The 16,447-nt window shown below is 56.7% G+C and overlaps 7 protein-coding genes across 7 annotated transcripts; 2 read left to right on the top strand and 5 right to left on the bottom strand.

Moving 5' to 3' along the window:
- Nucleotides 1-1,179: 1,179 nt before the first annotated feature.
- On the bottom strand, nt 1,180-3,846 carry C8Q71DRAFT_796827 (GMC oxidoreductase; the record flags this gene model as incomplete). Its single annotated transcript, XM_047925704.1, has 16 exons — nt 1,180-1,371; nt 1,426-1,465; nt 1,523-1,699; nt 1,756-1,841; nt 1,890-2,046; nt 2,099-2,271; nt 2,328-2,650; nt 2,707-2,777; nt 2,831-2,883; nt 2,941-3,052; nt 3,112-3,169; nt 3,230-3,270; nt 3,323-3,388; nt 3,448-3,531; nt 3,588-3,666; nt 3,726-3,846. The coding sequence occupies 16 exons, from the start codon at nt 3,844-3,846 to the stop codon at nt 1,180-1,182; spliced, it is 1,833 nt and encodes a 610-aa protein (XP_047778856.1).
- A 1,005-nt stretch (nt 3,847-4,851) lies between these two features.
- On the top strand, nt 4,852-6,278 carry C8Q71DRAFT_796826 (NAD-P-binding protein; the record flags this gene model as incomplete). Its single annotated transcript, XM_047925703.1, has 10 exons — nt 4,852-4,954; nt 5,010-5,044; nt 5,098-5,264; nt 5,318-5,353; nt 5,405-5,478; nt 5,539-5,732; nt 5,785-5,860; nt 5,918-5,973; nt 6,027-6,113; nt 6,171-6,278. 10 exons carry the CDS (start codon nt 4,852-4,854, stop codon nt 6,276-6,278), a joined length of 936 nt encoding a protein of 311 aa, XP_047778855.1.
- Nucleotides 6,279-6,363: 85 nt separating this feature from the next.
- Nucleotides 6,364-8,401, bottom strand: C8Q71DRAFT_758785 (uncharacterized protein). The gene is made up of 3 exons (XM_047923757.1): nt 8,201-8,401; nt 8,130-8,139; nt 6,364-8,080 (listed from the first exon to the last, which is right to left on the bottom strand). The coding sequence occupies exons 1-3, from the start codon at nt 8,263-8,265 to the stop codon at nt 6,524-6,526; spliced, it is 1,632 nt and encodes a 543-aa protein (XP_047778854.1). The 5' UTR covers nt 8,266-8,401; the 3' UTR covers nt 6,364-6,523.
- Nucleotides 8,402-8,927: 526 nt separating this feature from the next.
- Nucleotides 8,928-11,101, top strand: C8Q71DRAFT_50242 (SET domain-containing protein). The gene is made up of 10 exons (XM_047918974.1): nt 8,928-9,205; nt 9,263-9,596; nt 9,654-9,834; nt 9,890-10,040; nt 10,102-10,155; nt 10,204-10,352; nt 10,414-10,422; nt 10,476-10,600; nt 10,660-10,681; nt 10,735-11,101. The coding sequence occupies exons 1-10, from the start codon at nt 9,008-9,010 to the stop codon at nt 10,982-10,984; spliced, it is 1,473 nt and encodes a 490-aa protein (XP_047778853.1). The 5' UTR covers nt 8,928-9,007; the 3' UTR covers nt 10,985-11,101.
- A 117-nt stretch (nt 11,102-11,218) lies between these two features.
- C8Q71DRAFT_707917 (uncharacterized protein) lies at nt 11,219-12,265 on the bottom strand (the record flags this gene model as incomplete). The annotated part of the gene is made up of 1 exon (XM_047920583.1): nt 11,219-12,265. One exon carries the CDS (start codon nt 12,263-12,265, stop codon nt 11,219-11,221), a length of 1,047 nt encoding a protein of 348 aa, XP_047778852.1.
- A 116-nt stretch (nt 12,266-12,381) lies between these two features.
- On the bottom strand, nt 12,382-15,392 carry C8Q71DRAFT_50166 (uncharacterized protein). The gene is made up of 3 exons (XM_047918968.1): nt 15,214-15,392; nt 13,945-15,160; nt 12,382-13,896 (listed from the first exon to the last, which is right to left on the bottom strand). The coding sequence occupies exons 1-3, from the start codon at nt 15,270-15,272 to the stop codon at nt 12,643-12,645; spliced, it is 2,529 nt and encodes an 842-aa protein (XP_047778851.1). The 5' UTR covers nt 15,273-15,392; the 3' UTR covers nt 12,382-12,642.
- Nucleotides 15,188-16,441, bottom strand: C8Q71DRAFT_50224 (uncharacterized protein). Its single transcript, XM_047918972.1, has 3 exons — nt 15,969-16,441; nt 15,725-15,909; nt 15,188-15,649 (listed from the first exon to the last, which is right to left on the bottom strand). Exons 1-3 carry the CDS (start codon nt 16,332-16,334, stop codon nt 15,556-15,558), a joined length of 645 nt encoding a protein of 214 aa, XP_047778850.1. The 5' UTR covers nt 16,335-16,441; the 3' UTR covers nt 15,188-15,555.
- Between the last annotated feature and the right edge of the window lie 6 nt (nt 16,442-16,447).

Raw genomic sequence — 16,447 nt, 5'->3', positions numbered from 1 at the left:
AGCGATTTGATCGCGATCTGCGCCCCGTCAAACACCGCTTGTGTTTGTTTTCAGAGGATGGGGCCTAACGATATGGACTTAGCTGTAAGTATCATATTCTGTCAACTTGAGACGCCAGATGTCGTGCATTGAAGCGGCAGTCATATTATCACTGGGTTCCTTTCGGAGATGAATATCAGCACGGAAGGACTTCAAGAAGGCCATACGACGGTGATATGAACCTCACAAAGTTACTAATCGCTCCAATATCCACGTACGCCGCATGTTGGCACCCGGTATGGAACCCACTTCCAGGCTCATAGCAGCGCCCGGCGTCCACCTACTATCGCCACCGAGACAAGGGTGCAAGCTGAGATACCGCAACTGCCACCGTGCCAGTGATGATAGAGTCAAATGATTCGAGTGGCGTGTCGACAAGTTGGGAGCAACGCGTACGTCCTTGGTCATGCCGATAGTACGTACCGTTGTCGCGGTATGTAATGAATTCTGAACATTCCGGGCGATGTGAACTGGTTCTTCGGCGAAGCCTGTAAGTGCCGACGTCGTGTGAATTTGCACCCGAGGATGTCGTAAACGGCACGCACCTTCCACTAGCAGGTCCAGCTGGACCCTGCTCTTGAAAGGAACTAACAAGAAACCGCTGTCGGATACCAGTACTTGTCACGACCTGCGCGAGTAGTACGTTTCGCGCTCCTGTGAGTATCGTTAACGCCTTACTATTCCGGGCCCGCCTGACATTCCCCTCCGCGCGCCCAGCGTGAACTGGCACGATCATGGAGGCCGCATCACCGTTGCCCCGAGTCGTCTGCGTCAGTCCACAAGTAACTCGGTTTATGACGAGGACGGCCCGCGTCGATCTAGAAGCCTACTAGACATTGCCAGAGGTATCGTGAGATCGCACTTATGTAGATTGGGTCACATTGGCCACCCAGTCGCTGGTGTTCTTCGTTCAAGCAGCCATCCGCGATGCATGGGGGCCTTTGTAGGATAATACACATAACAGCCCCAGCCACGGAATGCTTGAAGTGCTCTCGCTCAGGAGCAGCACACGTTAGTAATGCACTGTGCGAGGCAAATTCTTGACCTCATACACAGAGGGCAAGCCGTATCAGAGTACATGAGGTCGCATGACGGTCCACAAACGAGCATCCTGACGCATCACCCACTGGTAAACTGGACCTAGCGTGCGCTTGACTTGATGAGATCTGCTGCTTTCTCAGCAATGGCAATGACAACGGCAACCGGATGACCGGATACTTGAGAAGGAAATACCGACGCGTCTACGACCCTCAGGCAGCGGATCCCATGGACCCGAAGCTCGGGGTCGACCACGCTGGTCTCTCGGTCTCGTCCAATCCTTGCTGTAGATACCTGAGGAGACACATGAAGCGTCTGAATGCACGCAAACCGGAAGTGCGTTCTCACCGCGTGGAAGGTTGGTTCAGCGTTGCGACGTATCCATGCCCTCAACTCGTTGTCGGTAACCTATGATGATGCAGTGACTCAGTACTACAAACGTGACCAAAGGGGAGCATAACTAGCCTTGTCCGGGTCAGCGTGTCCTGGCCAAAAGGCGTCACTTTGATCTACCGGATTGGTAATCTCGAGTAGAGAAGCCAAAGGTTCAGTCCGAGCGATTTGGAGGAGGAACCTCGTCCCGCGAAGTACGACGTTCATGTCGCTTGCTGATTGAAAATAGCTGCGTAGACCCAGTTATTCCCTGAATTGCTACGTGCCACAAGGTTGTCTACTCACTTAGCCTCAACGACGGGCGTGTCCCAGATGCTCTTGGATGACAAGGTAATATGGCCGGTGCTCTCAGGTTTGAGGCATACCGCCCCCTTGCACGATGTCAGTAAGGTCGAGACGCTTGCAAGCGCTGTACGGACCATTGTTATACCAGATGCCCCCGGGACCGGTACGACAATTCCGTTATCCACCGAGAAGCAGACTGGGGCCCAAACGAGCTCCAGGTCCGGGGCACCGGGTCCGGAAGTCATATTTTTGGTCGCACGACTTTCCGCCAACTCTGATCGCACTGCGATCCTATGGGACGACATCAGAAGTCAACAGTCTCACAATGAACGACAAGTCATACCTAGGATCATCCGAGCGCAAGAACGCCCCGGACGGACTTCCAAGGGCCGCGAGTGGTCCTCCTCCAGTGAGAAACCATCTAAGCAAGGCTAATGCCCCAGGAACACGACTGGTGTAATGATCCCAAGTGGCCGCCGGTTTAGCACGGAAACACAGCGGGCCAGATGCAATATGCTATGGCAATCAATAGCCGTTAGCACCTTGAGATAAACCACCGGGAGACCACAGACATCAGTGAAATCCTTTCCGACGAAAGGTAGATCCTGTACAACAGGGATGTCGAGTTGTTGTAGTTCATCTTCAGGCCCGATACCGGACAGGAGCAGGAGTTGTGGACTGGCAATCGCCCCGCCGCACAGAATGATCTCGCGGGTAGCGTCGGCACGGTATCGCGGCGAGCCACGGCCTTTCGACACTTCGACGGCGACCGCGCGAGGCTCAACATCAGGTGCATGAGCGAAGATGATCTTTTCAACCATGGTTTCAACAGCAATAGTCAAGTTTGGCCTCGCCAGCACTGCCTGTGTGAGATATGCTGTTGCAGAGGAGCTCCCTAATGGTGGGTCAGTGATGCCCGTGATAAGCGTAAGATGTATAGTGTAAACTTACGTTTACCCTTCTTGTCGATGTGCCCAACGAATGGCCCGACTCCCATTGTTCCTCGCGGCGAATTCATGTCCCTATTCCATCCATCACAATTGAGGAGACACAACAGATGACGCCAGAAACTCACGGATTGTAGGGCAAACCCATTGCCTTGCAAGTCTCGATGGCGGCGTCAGTAATCTGCTGCAGAGTTGTCAATATGTGAAAGAGGAGTTATGAGGATATCCGAATTCCTACAGCAGCTTGAACATTATGCGTTATAGCCCAGGGACCACTCGAGCCATGCTCATCTCGTTTGACTTCAGGATACTGCGAGCTAGGACAGTACCGCTCGGCCTTGTCGAAGTACCTAACGAGGCCGCAGTCAGCAAGTCTAAGACCTTAGTGTGGGATGATCAACATTCTTACGGACGAATAGCGGCATAGCTCCATCCTTTCGCTCCGAGTTTTTCCCACTCGTCAAAGTCTATTCGGCGCATCATATGCATAATCGAGTAACACCAATATGAAGGACTCACAAACGTACCTTCGGGTGAACAACGATGGTAAATCATAGAGTTCAGAGAGCTATCGATCGTCAACAACGCACGTACATTCGATATCACAGATCCATGCTTACCTTGACCCGCCTAACAACTTGCCTCGATGCCAACATATCCGTCGGTCATACATGGTTTTCTGCGGGCTGAAAGATTTGTAAGCGCCACAATCCCAGGCCTTAAAATGAGCGACTATATCGCGTACGTCGTTTCATAGCTCCAGTCGACCGACGTCCGGAACATCTTGGTGTACGCAAGCGGAATACGACTTAGTAAGTCGCCTTCATGGCTGTAGTAGCAACCCATTCATAATACAGCAAGCTTGTTACCGGGTCCCTCACGTACCTCTTACCCGCCTCGATGAGCAGGACAGTGTTCAATGGATCCTCAGAGAGCCGAGAGGCAAGGACACATCCTGCAGTGCCTATAGCGTTATTCAGTCAATGCCTATTGAATGAAAATTGCCATTGCGAAACAACCTACCGCCACCAACGATGATGTAGTCGTATTGACGCCATTGGGGAATTCCACCCGGCTCATGCGGGATACGACTTGCAAACCTCTCTGGGTCGGACACTATACTCCTTGAGTGCGATGAACCCATGTCCCCTAATAGTAAGAGCGAGTGAACCCTAGAACGCGGGAAGTCGGAGACTGAGCATGGGGAAAGCAGGCGTATTTAGGCAGTAGCAAACCCGGAATGAACCGTTTCGAGTTCCATCCTGATTCGACGCGGCGCTGGTCTTGGGCACTAGAAGTCAAAAACAATCGTACACCAATCGTACACATGGCCGCGTGGTACCTTGATCAAGGGTCGAGCTCACGGTGACTCCGGCGTAATAGCCAGAGTAGTACTAGTGTGCGTATGTACTAGACAGGCCCCGCCGACGTTAATTCAAGGGCTGCCTGTAGCAACAGCAAGACCCGCTGCGCCCTAGGCCCCCGGAATCATCACAGTCGTGTTTGCACCGCTGGCAGAGCAGATATCATCATATTCGTCAGACAAATTGGACGGGGGCGCTGAGGCTGTGACTCACCGTGCTTTATAGGTGAAGCATCTCGACATGTCTCAGCATGCTCAAGCACTTCCTAGACCATTCGTGAAGACCAATGTGCCTGTCGCCCAGTCATACGCTCGAATTTGGTGCACCTTCAAGTTGGTTTTGTCTGAGTCCATGTGAAACTGAATTGCATCGGAAGCAGAATGAATTTGATCGTGAAATTGAAGTCCGGTGACGACCGACTCCGACTCATGGCCACACGCGTATGTACATACGGTGGGACTGTGTGACTGTGCGCACACTTTACTTGGACTGTACCGTGTGTACTACGGCCCGGACAGAGCACGCCCGAGCCAAGTCTGAGCCAGTAGTTGTTCGAGCCCCAGGTGAGCCCCACTCTCCTTCTCAAGAGACCCGTTTCCACGGATAGCCATACTTACCACATTGAGTCTGACCTACCTGGAATAGATTCGCTGAGAAGACTACCTCCGTCGCCATGCCCTGTTCGCACGCCCAACGTCGCGCAGCGCGGCCATCCGTGAAGATCCCATAACCACGACATCGTCCTCTTGCACCGTTCATCGTCCTCACTATCGGTGTTTGCAAGGATGGGCAACCAGCTCGCAGTTCTCTCGCAGGCCTTCCCGCCGAAGTCGACTTTCGCCCCGGCACAGATGCCGGACTTGACGGGGCGCGTCGTGATCGTCACAGGTCTGTATATCCATGCACGTCGTGTATGCTATCACTTGACAAAGGCATGGCCCAGGCGGAAATGTGGGCATTGGGAAGGAAACGATCAAGGTACGTCTCTTGGCCCCGAGTCTCAGCCCGTGAGTTGAGCTCATTCACCTTAGGCGCTGCTCGAGCACAACGCAAAGGTCTACATGGCGTCCAGAAGCAAGGAAAAGGTAGACGCTGCGATCAAGGAGCTCGTGCAACAGACAGGCAAGGAAGCTATATTCCTCGAGCTCGACCTGAGCAGCCTTGCATCTGTGCGGAGAGCCGCTGAGGAGTTCATGAGGTGCGCTATGCTCGGACGCTGCGAGCCCATCCAAATATCAACGAACACGGTAGCAAGGAGAAGGAACTGCACGTTCTCTTCAATAACGCGTATGTCCCTATATGCTTGCCCGCTCATACGATCGTGAACTCGGCTTGTAGGGGTGTCATGTGGCCTCCGCGTGAGCTGCTCACCGCAGACGGCTACGACCTACAATTTGGCACGAATGTCGTCGGCGAGTTACTTTTGCATATCACACCAACCTGTCCCGGCCGTGCTGACATGAGCTGCTCAGGTCATTTCTTCTTCACGAAGCTCCTCATCCCAGCACTCGTCGCGGGCAAGGAAACGTCTCCCGACCACCACGCGCGCATCGTCACCACTTCCTCGGGTGCGGCATACGGCTACACGCTCAACTTCGACGCGATCAAGGACAGCCCGGCGCGACGGAGTATGATGACGAACACGCTGTACTCCCAGAGCAAATTCGTGCGTGTGACCGTGTCATGTCGGAACGCATGACTGAGAGCGTATGCGATAGGGTAACGTTGTCGTCGCGCGCGAGTTCGCGAAGCGGTACGCGGACCAAGGCATCGTATCTACTTCTTGTAACCCTGGTATGTGGGATATGATCACCTCACGCCAATGGTGGAGGCTAATTCTGTACGTACTAGGCAATATCAAGACCGAACTACAGCGCTACGCCCCTACCGTCCTCCGTAAAGTCATGGTATGCTCCAGTTCAGACGTCCATTTCACATAGTCAGGCTGACTGGCTCGCAGAACCTCGTCCTCTATGACGCCCCGTACGGCGCGCTCACTCAACTCTGGGCTGGCACCATGCCGGAGACGCTCGATTACAACGGCAAGGTACGTGTCTATCGCTGTCGGCTACCCGGGATAGTGCGAGCTCATTCCGATTTCAAGTATCTGATCCCTTGGGCAAGAATGGGACAGTGCAGGCGCGAAGCGTACGATGATGCGCTGGGCGAGAAGCTGTGGAATTGGCTGGAGGAGCAGGTGAAGGATAAGTGATCGACATCCACTCTCTTGTCATTTACAGTCGTGTCGCGTCTCGTGCGTTATCCCACAACGTACAATTGAAAATCTTCGAATAGTAGGCCGAGGTCACGCCATGAAGACGGTTTATGCATTCCCGGTTTATACTCTACGGTGCTATTGGAACACGCTGCTAAATTGACACCCGTACGTACTGCTCTTCCCTGCGCCGATTTCTTTCACGCATCATCGAACATCTATTTTGTTATCTGTGTCTCGTCTTATTCGCGTCCCCGCCAGGACGGCCAAAGCATATGGCCGGGAGCGCAGCACACCTCCGGCATCGCCATCTCCGGGGTATTTCTGCACCGCTGGTACTCCAAGGAACGGAAGCACGCCTCTAGCTCCGCCCAATCCTCACGTACGAATGTGAAATCCGGCATGCAGTACACGACCACACGCTTGCACCCAATCTGGGTACGGTTGGCAAGCAGGGCATCCACGATCGCGCGTGCCTCGGCGCGACCCTCGCAGTGTACGTGCACGGACGCCAGGCTTGGGCATGTCGGGAACGCGACGCTACCCCGCATATTACCCAAGAGTTGGACAACTGACTCGTCGACGACGAGGAGCTCTAGCTCAGGGAGGGCTTTGATCAGGTTGTGCAACGCCGCGCCGTGCTTCCCGTCGATGGGCGCGCTGGCTCTCAACCAGAGCTCCTTGATCTGCGCACGGGACACAAGCATGGACGCGGTCGCCAGCCAGAACTCGTAATGGAACCACGACGTATACTCGTCGACGCGCACGCCCGATTGATCGCCCACAGCGTAAACGCAAGGCTCCGCCGCGGTTAGATCGATCGCAAGCTTTGTCGCCGCTCCTGCGGGCGGCAGCACCGCGAGAGCCTCCGGAAGGGACGCAGCGCAGGGGAAGATGTCCGTAAGGCGCACCGCGGTCGACGTGGGCAGCGCGAGATACCTGAGGAGCAGCGCGATGTCGTCTGCACCGAGCTGCTTCAGAACGAGCGTGCGCAGTGCACCGAGGGTGACGGTACCGTTGATCGAGTGCGCGGACGCGAAATCAGGAAGTGCAGAGATAATAAGATTTTCGAGGCGCGGACACCCGCCAAGCAGGCTCAGGAGGCGGAAGAGTAGGTTGTGCCCGTGGCAGCTGTCAATGTAGAGGCAGGTGAGGTTGTCGAAGCGGTTGCGCGGAAGCCAGGGGAGGCTCGAGAGCGAGAGGTGCGCGAGAGACGGTGTTTGGTCGCTGAAGAGAACGGGGAAGTTGTCTTCGAGCGGTGAGTCCAACGTCTGGTAGCTCGTAGGAGCGCGCGGCCCGGTGAGTGTCACGGTGAGCAGGGAAGGAGCAGGGAAGCTGAGGCAGGAACGGCTGTGATCTATGTCGACCTGTATCCAGTGCAACTCCTGGATGCGCTTGCTCTGCTCCGAGAGCGCTGGCAGCCAGCGGGACTCTGGGGATATCGTCAGAATCTTCAAAGGAAGTCCCCGCGATAGCTCGAGGAGAACGTCTCGCGGGATTGATTGCGAGTCGACCGCGTGGGACCACATCGTGGGTGACTGCAAACAGACCTCGCGCCAATACCGACAGACGTGCGACAGAACGAGCGAGCTCGTCGTGTCAAGAATCGTGGGTCTCCATATCTGAAAGGCCGTGAACGCGTCTCTCGTAGGTGTTTCTTGTACGTGGGGCGTTGCGAGGACATGTTTGAAGATGTGGCCGAGCAGCTCCGGCGGTAGCCGGTTCATAGTGCAAATGCTCCCATGAGGCTGACGAATCAGTGCGACGCAGGAGGCGGGTATATCATCCACAGGCTGTAGCTATGCGCTCGTCAATAGCGGAAAGAAATGCAGCCTCATTGTCACTGACCGCCTCCGCACTATGAGATCAACCGAATGAGCTATGGGCGGAATACTGCATGTAACCTCGCGAACACAAACTTCATCGAATACACGTCTTGCTTCATCCGCGGATGTAAGGTTGCTACGAGGTCCAGGGAGTACATTCTTCAGTGGGTAGGGTGTAGGGGCGAGCGCAGCATACACGACTGTGGTACCGCACCGGTGGCCAAACGAAGCAGCATGTCGGTGAGAAGGGCTCCCTTTTATGTCAAAGGAAAGCACGGATAAGGCGGCGACAGGCGGCGACCGAGAAACACGAAGTCACGGCCAAGGCGGCAACCGAGGAGCTGTGTCAAGCTAGGATGCCGCTGAACCTCACTGAACATTCCGAGACCTGGTCGCGGTCAGCGCAAGCATCCGGGACGCCCATCATGATGCACATACCCTTGTTTCAGCATGTTGAACTTCGCACCGACCCGCACCTGTCACCCATGGTAGCGTAGCGTCAGGAGCCTGGGCATCGCCGATTCGTCTGTACGCTGCCGCCTTCCAGAATAGAGGCGTTCAATCGGCCTATGCCAGTGGGCTGCAGCTTGATGTCTCCCTCAAGAGGGTCTCCGAGTGCTTCACGAAGTCTCCGGTAAAGTCTGCCGATGCAACGTAGAGAACTGATGTATTCGTGAGGAGTGCCGGCGGGTTCTGGACGGGGCGATGGATGCTGAATCTCATCCGAGCCGTCGTGCGCGGCGTTGGCTTGCGCTGCCTCTCGATCACGTGATTTGCTCGCGATCATCCAGCGACTCGATGCGACACGCGCGCCCGTCGCCCGACGTTTTCCTTCGTGCACCAACAGCCCTGAGCTCACTGTTCTCTGTCTGGGCTTTGCCGTCTTTCAAACCTCCAAGCATGCCTCAAACTGGGCATCTCCGACAAGAGTGGGACACAGAGCTGTCACCACCACCACCGGAAGACTGGGAGTCGGAGGCTCGAGAGTGGGAGTACGTTGGTATAGTGGGTGAGGCAACGGACTCATATTGGATGAAGAGGTGTGTCCCATCACTGCTTATATACTTACACGGTCTGATTTCTGTTCTTAGCTATGAGGTATGTGAATAGTAGGTTGTGTAACAGTGTTATCTGATGGATCCATTGTCCCATTAGGTGAAATGGAAAAACTGGCAACGTAATGATGCCATGGGCACCAATACAACCTGGCAAAGGTCAAGTGTGGACATGAAGGATGAAGAGCGCTTCTGGGACAGGGAGCGTGCTGATGAACGTGCAGTAGAAGCTAAGGAGAGCTTGGACTTGAAGATTGGGCTTGAACCTGACCAGCCCTGGCACGATGACATCACACATGAAGTCCAGAATGCATATGTGGAGAAGGCCATTGAGTCCAGGCGCAGAGGCTCTAGGGAGTACTATGGCAACTGGGAGGAGATTGTTCATATCACTGAGGGGGACAGTGATGATGACCAGCATGATGGTGAAAGTGGTGAGTTTTTCCATGTCCATGGTGTAGCTGTAGTTTTGTTGTTGAGATTCCATGTAGCTAGGTCAGCCAGCCCTGAGATACAGGAGGTCCAGAGGAACCTGTGCAGAGAGCTACAGACCAAGTGGAACCAGGCAATAAGACTTGCTGGGGCTGCTGCTCTGGACATTATCTCAAGCCCAGATGAACAGATCCCACCAGGTCTAGAGGATTTTGAGTACTGTGAGAACCACTATGTGAGGTATGTTTCAACTCAATGCAATTTATGTATAGTTTTGAGCTTTTGTATTGTCCAGGGCTGAGGGTGTTGACCATCCAGATCCCACTGCATTCCTTGTTGGTTGTGAATGCCACCAGGGTTGCAAGAGGATTCAGAGTTGTGATTGCCAAGCTGGTTCTGATATGGTCAATGAAGCTGGTGAAAGGCAATATGCTTACAATAGTGAGGTATGTATTTGCCATTCTCTTCCTCATCTTATGTACATGACTGATCATTCACCATTTGCAGCATATCTTCAAGTTCAACCTTTCTCCTGGTGTTGAGGTTGTTGAATGCAACAGTGTATGTTTTCAATCTCTTTCATTCCTACATCAGTCTAATACAGTTCAGCTTTGCAATTGCCCTGATACTTGTCAGAACCGTGTTGCACAAAGGCCAAGGGATGTCCCAATGGAGGTCTTCCATACTGGTGACCATGGCTGGGGTGTATGTGCAACAGTACAGCTCCCAGTGGGCAAGGTCCTTGGGATCTATACAGGGTATGTATTTGCCTCAGTAACCAGATTGTAACATTCAAGCTTATGGCTTTGTGCTGTATAGGAATCTGATGTATGGTATTGTGGCTTCATACAGTATTGTGAATCTGACACTGTAGGTTATAGACACCGCAGAGATGCTGAAGGCCTGTCAGAAGAGCACAGGTCATACATCTTTGACCTTGATGCCCATGAAATGGAAGATGACACCAGCAACATGCAACAATACTCTGTAGATTCCTTCCATCATGGTATGCAATCATTCATTGTTAGGATGCCAAGTGATAGCTACTGAAGACACTCATTACAGGCAATTGGTCCAGATTCATCAAGTAATGAGTCATCTCCAAATGTCTACACACCTCTCACTGAACCAACTCCACAGCCATTCATGTGAGCCAAACATGAAGGTGTACCCAGTAATATGGGACACTGTAGCAGAACTGAATCAACCATACCTCGCATTCGTCACGACAAAGCAGGTACCAGCTCGTACTGAGCTGACTATTGACTACAACCCGAAGGACACAGCCACATACAGTTACAATAAGTCGAAGGGCAAGTCAAGAATCCCCAAGGGCGCAAAGCCGTGCAAATGTGGCACGGAGAAATGTAGGGGGTGGGTCACAGTATAGGTTTGAAGATGTGTACTCTTGTCTTTATATAATGTATCACTCATGGCAATCGTGGAGCCTTCATGTCTGTTGGAGTGTGCCAACGCTCTCTGACTCACAGTAACACTATATCACAAACAACAGACAGCCAATGATTATGACACAACATCAACATCCGGAACATACAAGACAGCGGGACACGACTGCGACAGAGTCAGAGGCAGACACATCAGATTCCAGGGAGTGGGCACGACGCTATGTCGCAGTAGTAGGCTCGGGCGGAGGAATGAATTTGTCGAGCTTCTTACGAAGTGGGTGGTCAACTTTGATTCCGCACGTTCTCAAAGCGATAGCTAGGCCGCCCGCGAGTCTTCGTCTCTCCTCCTCGTCTCCTCCCTCCGTCTCCAGTAGCTCCTTGACCGACCGGGCGAGACGACCCTTCGGCATGGGCGGTTTGTCGCCATTTTGTGGCGGCTTTTTCTTCTTCCCCTTCCCCTTTACTTTGGGCACCGCGAGCAGCGGGTCAAGGACCTCGATACGGAAGCGGCGGTAGGCAACGGCAGAGAGGTGGACAACGCGGTCAGGCGGACTCGCCGCCTCCGCGTACTCCTCGACCTTCGCAACCTCCGCAGGCAACGCACCCTCAACGTATCCAAACTTCTTCAGCTCCTCCGTGCGCCGTTCGCGTAGGCGTCGCTGAATCTTCTCGCGCGTGTCATCCTCCTGGATCGTGCGCGCGACGGCATCGAGCACGTCCGCGAGGCGAAGCCACCCGCGGTCCTCGTCCACGGCGCGCTTGACGTAGTGGCGGTTAACGTAGTTGAGCAGGCGGCTGACGGCCTGCGCGCCGGCGGAGTAGCGGTTGAAGCATGGGACGAGGTAGTGCACGAGCGAACTGTCGTCTGTGGGCGCACCAAGGAAGACCTCGCGCGCAGCGTCTGCGTAGTAGCGATCGAGCTGGTCATACAGATCCGTCCCACTCGCCTTGCCCTTGTCGTGCGCGGGGATACGGAGACCGGCCCCAACACCGGGGCCGGGCGAGGGCGCCGCCTGCTCAGACTGAGAGGTGAAGTAGTTGTAGACGGCGGTGTGCACGCCCATATGGTAGCTGACCTCGATCGCGGGGGCCTTGCACGGGCTGTTCGTCGGCGAACGGACCATGTGGTCGAGCGCGGGCTGCAGGTAGCCCCATAACGCAGGTAGAGAGGCGGCAGGGTTCGCGCTGCCCGTGGACGGGTTGGGCAGCGGCGGCGGGGGCGGGGCCTCGCCCGCCGAGTCTTGCTTCGTCGTCGCTGTCGGCATGGGAGCGGTGCGAGCAGCTGGTTGGAAGCGAGCAGGCAGCGAGGCGGGCTGTGCAGACGGTGGTCGAAACTCTGCCACGGAAGCAAAGACTTTCTCGCGCCTCCCCCCCTGCAGCGAGGCGCCAGCGCTCGATCAGTGCGAGGAAACCGATCACTCCGGCGGTTGGATTATGTAGTTCGGGCTAAGTACAATATACGCTGGAACGGAAGTACAAAGACACGATGTGTATGGTACGTAGTACGGCAAAGCACGAAAGCAGTAGGGAATAAGAGGGGATAGTAAAGCAAGTAGTACTGTTTCATCGTGGTAGCATACGTATATATATTCTTCCTCCATCAGCGTCGAACCTACAGATAATCAACCAAACACCACACCGACTACACCACACCGAGCACAACAGTCGCCCGCAAGCTCACCTCCTTCCGCGCAGGCGTGCTCGCCGCGCTCCGCGGCATCCCATCCCTGCCGACCTCGAGGTACTCGTCCGTCCGCAGGCTGCTGCTCTTCCAGCCCCAGCTCTGGCTTATGCTGAAGACGTCCGGCGCGCTCGTGAACTTCGTCAGGCTCGCGCCCGTCGCACTCGCACACGCGATGGCGAAGTACGCGCTCACCGCTGGGCGCGGGTCCCGGTACGGCTGCTGGGGCGCCGAGGCGTGAGCCGTAGCGGGGAGCGTGAGTGGCTGCGCAGGCGCAGACGCGAGGGTGCTGCTGCTACTGCTCGAGGGGAGTGACGACGCGAGACCAGGAGAGGCGGGCGTCGACACGGGCGTGGTGCTTCGTGACAGGGGGAGGATCGGCAAGCCAGATGACGAGTAGCCCTGCACCGAAGAGTGCATCGAGTTCGGCCTCGGCGACGAGACGACGCTGCCACTCACGCTCGAGCTTGCCGGTCGTCCCGAATGCGCAGCCAATTGGGCTGGTGTCCTCCCTACAGTGGAGCTCGTCGGAGCAGGTATCGCAGGCGCAGAGCACGGCGGCAGCGGGTCCACCGAGCTCTGCCTGTGGAGGTACACACCCAGCTGCACGCCCTTCTTGCGCACGACCTGCACGTACACGTTGTACAGGCTCCCCGCATACCACACCGTGTGACTATGCAAGCGGCTCTTCTCCTTCAGCGTGTCCACGTCCCAGAACTCGACGCCGAACCTGAACGGCGGGTGTGGCGTGTACCTGCTCTGGCCGTCGCCGAGTGCGGACGCCGCCGCCGCCGAGAAACGCTGCTGCTGCAGGCCGAAGAAGTTCTCCTCGCACGTTCGCGTAGATTTCTTGCCCTTGTCGAGAGTCGGCGGGGAGACGAGCTCGAGCAGTTGCTGCTCCGTATTGGCACCCTCTACGCCGGTGCTGTCCCCGATCCGCACTGACGAGTCGCCGGGCACGGGGTACCACGCGCCCCCCTCCGTTTCCTTCTGTAGGCCGGCGCCGGACACGCCGAGCCCGAGCTCCTTGTCGCGCGCGGACGGTGAGAGGGGCGGGGATGATGGTGACGAGCCTCCGCCGCGTGGACGTGACGTGATACGATGTCGAAGGACGTCTTGGTTCCAGTGTGCGGATTGCAGCACGGAGAGGGGCACGTATGACTGACCCGTACTCGGGGATACGTCCTTCGAGATTGCCATCATGTCGTCGAGGCTCTGCAACACTATGAGCGACCGAGCATAACCCAAGCACGGACAACGCACCATGTTCTCGTAGTAAATCCCCGTGCGGAACAGCTCCTCCCACTCCATCTCTTCCTCCTCCACCTCCTCTCTTTCCTCCGGCGGCACGCCCCTCCTCATCTCCACCACCGCCTTTGCCATATCATATCGTTCCCTCTCTCCCTTGACGAACAACGCGTCGCTCGACAGCAACCCGCGCGCCCACCGCGCACTCAAGCCTCCACGCCGCCACACCACGGGTACCGCACGTTCCACGCCCGCCTCCTCCGCGCCGCCCTCCACCGACATCCCAGCACCCGCGCGCTCCTTCCCCTTCCCAACGCCCTCTGGCGGCGCGAACCGCGACGGCGCCGTCAATCCCCGCTTCCTCCCCTTCTCCCTGCCCTCCTCACCAGCAGCCTGCCACCTCACCACCGGCTCCCTCTCCATTTCCCTCTCCCCTCTGCTCCCGCCAAGCACCTCCACCTCGCACGCCAGCACGTCCGCGCCCCACCTCGCGAGCCAGCACGCCGCAGCCTCGCCGACCTTGTCGTTCACCGTGCCATAGTAATAATGCGGCTCGAGGCGCGCCGCGGGCTCGGCCGTCGGCGCGGCGGACGACGCGCGCGTGCCGAGGTCCACGTCCATGGAGGACGTGTCCGAGCGGGGCGACGACGGCGCTTCCTTCTTGATCGACGGCGAGGGCAGGGGCGTCTCGACCTCGACCTCGGCCCCGGCGTGCGCGGTGGAGAGCGCGGAGAGCTTGGCGGTGATCGTCTCCGTGTCCTTCTCGCGCTGCTCCAGCGCTGTCTGAGTCTCTCCTGGGCCTGGCTTGGACGGCGAGGGTGGCTCGTCCTCCTCGTCGACGACGACCTCCGCGACGCTCTCGAGCCCCACCGCCGCCCCGTCCCCGCCCCCGCCCGTCCCCGCACCCGGGTCGTCCGGCGCGCCGATGCCCTTCCCGATCGCGAAGTTCAGGTAGCGCACGGCGGTGTGCGGGCCGACGCTCGCGAGGACGAGTTGGAGCGCGTGCGCGACCGCGGCGGGCATGCCGAGGAAGGATGCGGTCGCCACCAGGGAGAGAAGGAAGCGCGGGGTGGCGGGCTGGTGGTTCGCGGGGGTCGGGGATGGTGAGGATGAGGATGGTGGGTTGGAGGAAAGGGTGAAGGCGGGGGTGAGCGGTTGGGAGGGGTTGGGTATGAGGTCGGGCGAGAGGTGGAGTGGGGGGCCGCCGCCGTATAATCGGGCAATGCATACTCTGCCAGCATCCAGGTAAGCGGAGGCTCAGAACAGATCGTTGGCAACACTTACTCGAACGCTGCAGAGAGAAGCGCGCAAAGCGTTAGCAAATGTGTCCGCGGAAATGACATCACAATTGATGAGCAGTACAGCTTTGAATGGTTTCTCTCTCGACGCTGACGCGGACACGGAAGACAGATGTATTGCTGGACGTCATAGACTACATGACATGTACAGAGATGAGCTACATAGTCAACAAGCAGCAGTCCACAGGCAGACACACGGCCGGCACCATGTAATTCACCTCCGTACACACCAGTCGCTGACGCCTGCGCACGGCGACAGCATGTCGCATAACGCTGTCTGAAAGCATGTCTGGCGTCCGCTTAGAGTTCGTTTATCGTTATTTCGTGACTAGAGACCGAGTTGTCCGCAATGGCTTTCACTACAGTCATTCCCATTCTGGTGCGCGCAGTTCAAAGGGACCCATAGATACACGGCTGTCCCTCTATGAAGCAAGTGAGCCCGGAGATTCGCGCCCGGGCGCGTCACGGAGGTCCGCGCGTCGAGGGAACATACCCACCCACGACCGACAATCACCCGTAACAGGCCCGCAGATGAGACAAGAATCATGACGTGAGACTCACCTGCACGCGTAATGTTCGGGTCGTCGAGGACAATCTCGATGACGTCCAGCTCGGAGTGTCTCCCCCAGAGCTTGGACTTGCTCTCTGCGAAGCCAGCCGTGAAGAGGGACTGGAAGTACCCCTTGACACGATGTCATACGTCAATACCGAGCGCGTAAGACACATCACACTCGTACTCACAGCCTGGATGAGCACAACCCTGTGCAGTCTGTAGATCGCGTGCCATGATCCCCGGATGCGCAATGCGACGTCTGCCGTCTTGCGCGTCAAGAATGACTGGTACAGATGGTTCTGAAGATCGGCAGGCGACGCGCCTCGGGTGGGAGACGCGACGGCGAGGCTGCCAGCCATGTGTTGGTCGTCTGCCCCTGGGGCAGGGGAGTGAGCCTGTCTGCGCAGCGAGGGTAGGGAGGTAGAGTAGGGGATGGCAAGGCGCGAGAGCGGGGTATTAGTATGCGGGTGATGGATGGGGGAAATAGGAGTGGGACCGCGACTGGTCGAGGCCTGGAGGTGGTGAGAGGACGAGGAGGAGTGTGCGTGGTCCATGGTGCGAAGTGGTATTTAGTCGGGCACGACTTGGAATGTCACTGCTGAGCAATCGCTGCCAAGCCGATGCGATTATGCTTCCGGCGCCGGAGTCCCAGCACCCAGCCTCAGCG

Source organism: Rhodofomes roseus (assembly GCF_022264815.1).
Source record: "Rhodofomes roseus strain CIRM-BRFM 1785 chromosome Unknown C8Q71scaffold_10, whole genome shotgun sequence".
Taxonomy (NCBI): Eukaryota; Fungi; Basidiomycota; class Agaricomycetes; order Polyporales; family Fomitopsidaceae; genus Rhodofomes; species Rhodofomes roseus.
The sequence above is the reverse complement of the archived record's forward strand: the minus strand, read 5'-3'. Positions and strand labels throughout refer to the sequence as shown.

Bases quoted from the DNA above. Each gene is read 5' to 3' on its own strand.
- C8Q71DRAFT_758785 (XM_047923757.1), bottom strand. From the start codon at position 8,265: ATGTACTCCCTGGACCTCGTAGCAACCTTACATCCGCGGATGAAGCAA.
- C8Q71DRAFT_50224 (XM_047918972.1), bottom strand. From the start codon at position 16,334: ATGGACCACGCACACTCCTCCTCGTCCTCTCACCACCTCCAGGCCTCG. The intron at 15,910-15,968 runs GTGAGTACGAGT...CATCGTGTCAAG, and splicing joins GGGTTGTGCTCATCCAGGCT to GGGTACTTCCAGTCCCTCTT. The intron at 15,650-15,724 runs GTGGGTATGTTC...CTTGCTTCATAG, and splicing joins CGGGTGATTGTCGGTCGTGG to AGGGACAGCCGTGTATCTAT.
- C8Q71DRAFT_50242 (XM_047918974.1), top strand. From the start codon at position 9,008: ATGCCTCAAACTGGGCATCTCCGACAAGAGTGGGACACAGAGCTGTCA. The intron at 9,206-9,262 runs GTATGTGAATAG...TTGTCCCATTAG, and splicing joins TTTCTGTTCTTAGCTATGAG to GTGAAATGGAAAAACTGGCA. The intron at 10,156-10,203 runs GTATGTTTTCAA...AATACAGTTCAG, and splicing joins AGGTTGTTGAATGCAACAGT to CTTTGCAATTGCCCTGATAC.
- C8Q71DRAFT_50166 (XM_047918968.1), bottom strand. From the start codon at position 15,272: ATGTCATTTCCGCGGACACATTTGCTAACGCTTTGCGCGCTTCTCTCT. The intron at 15,161-15,213 runs GTAAGTGTTGCC...GGATGCTGGCAG, and splicing joins CTTCTCTCTGCAGCGTTCGA to AGTATGCATTGCCCGATTAT. The intron at 13,897-13,944 runs GTGCGTTGTCCG...ATAGTGTTGCAG, and splicing joins GGATTTACTACGAGAACATG to AGCCTCGACGACATGATGGC.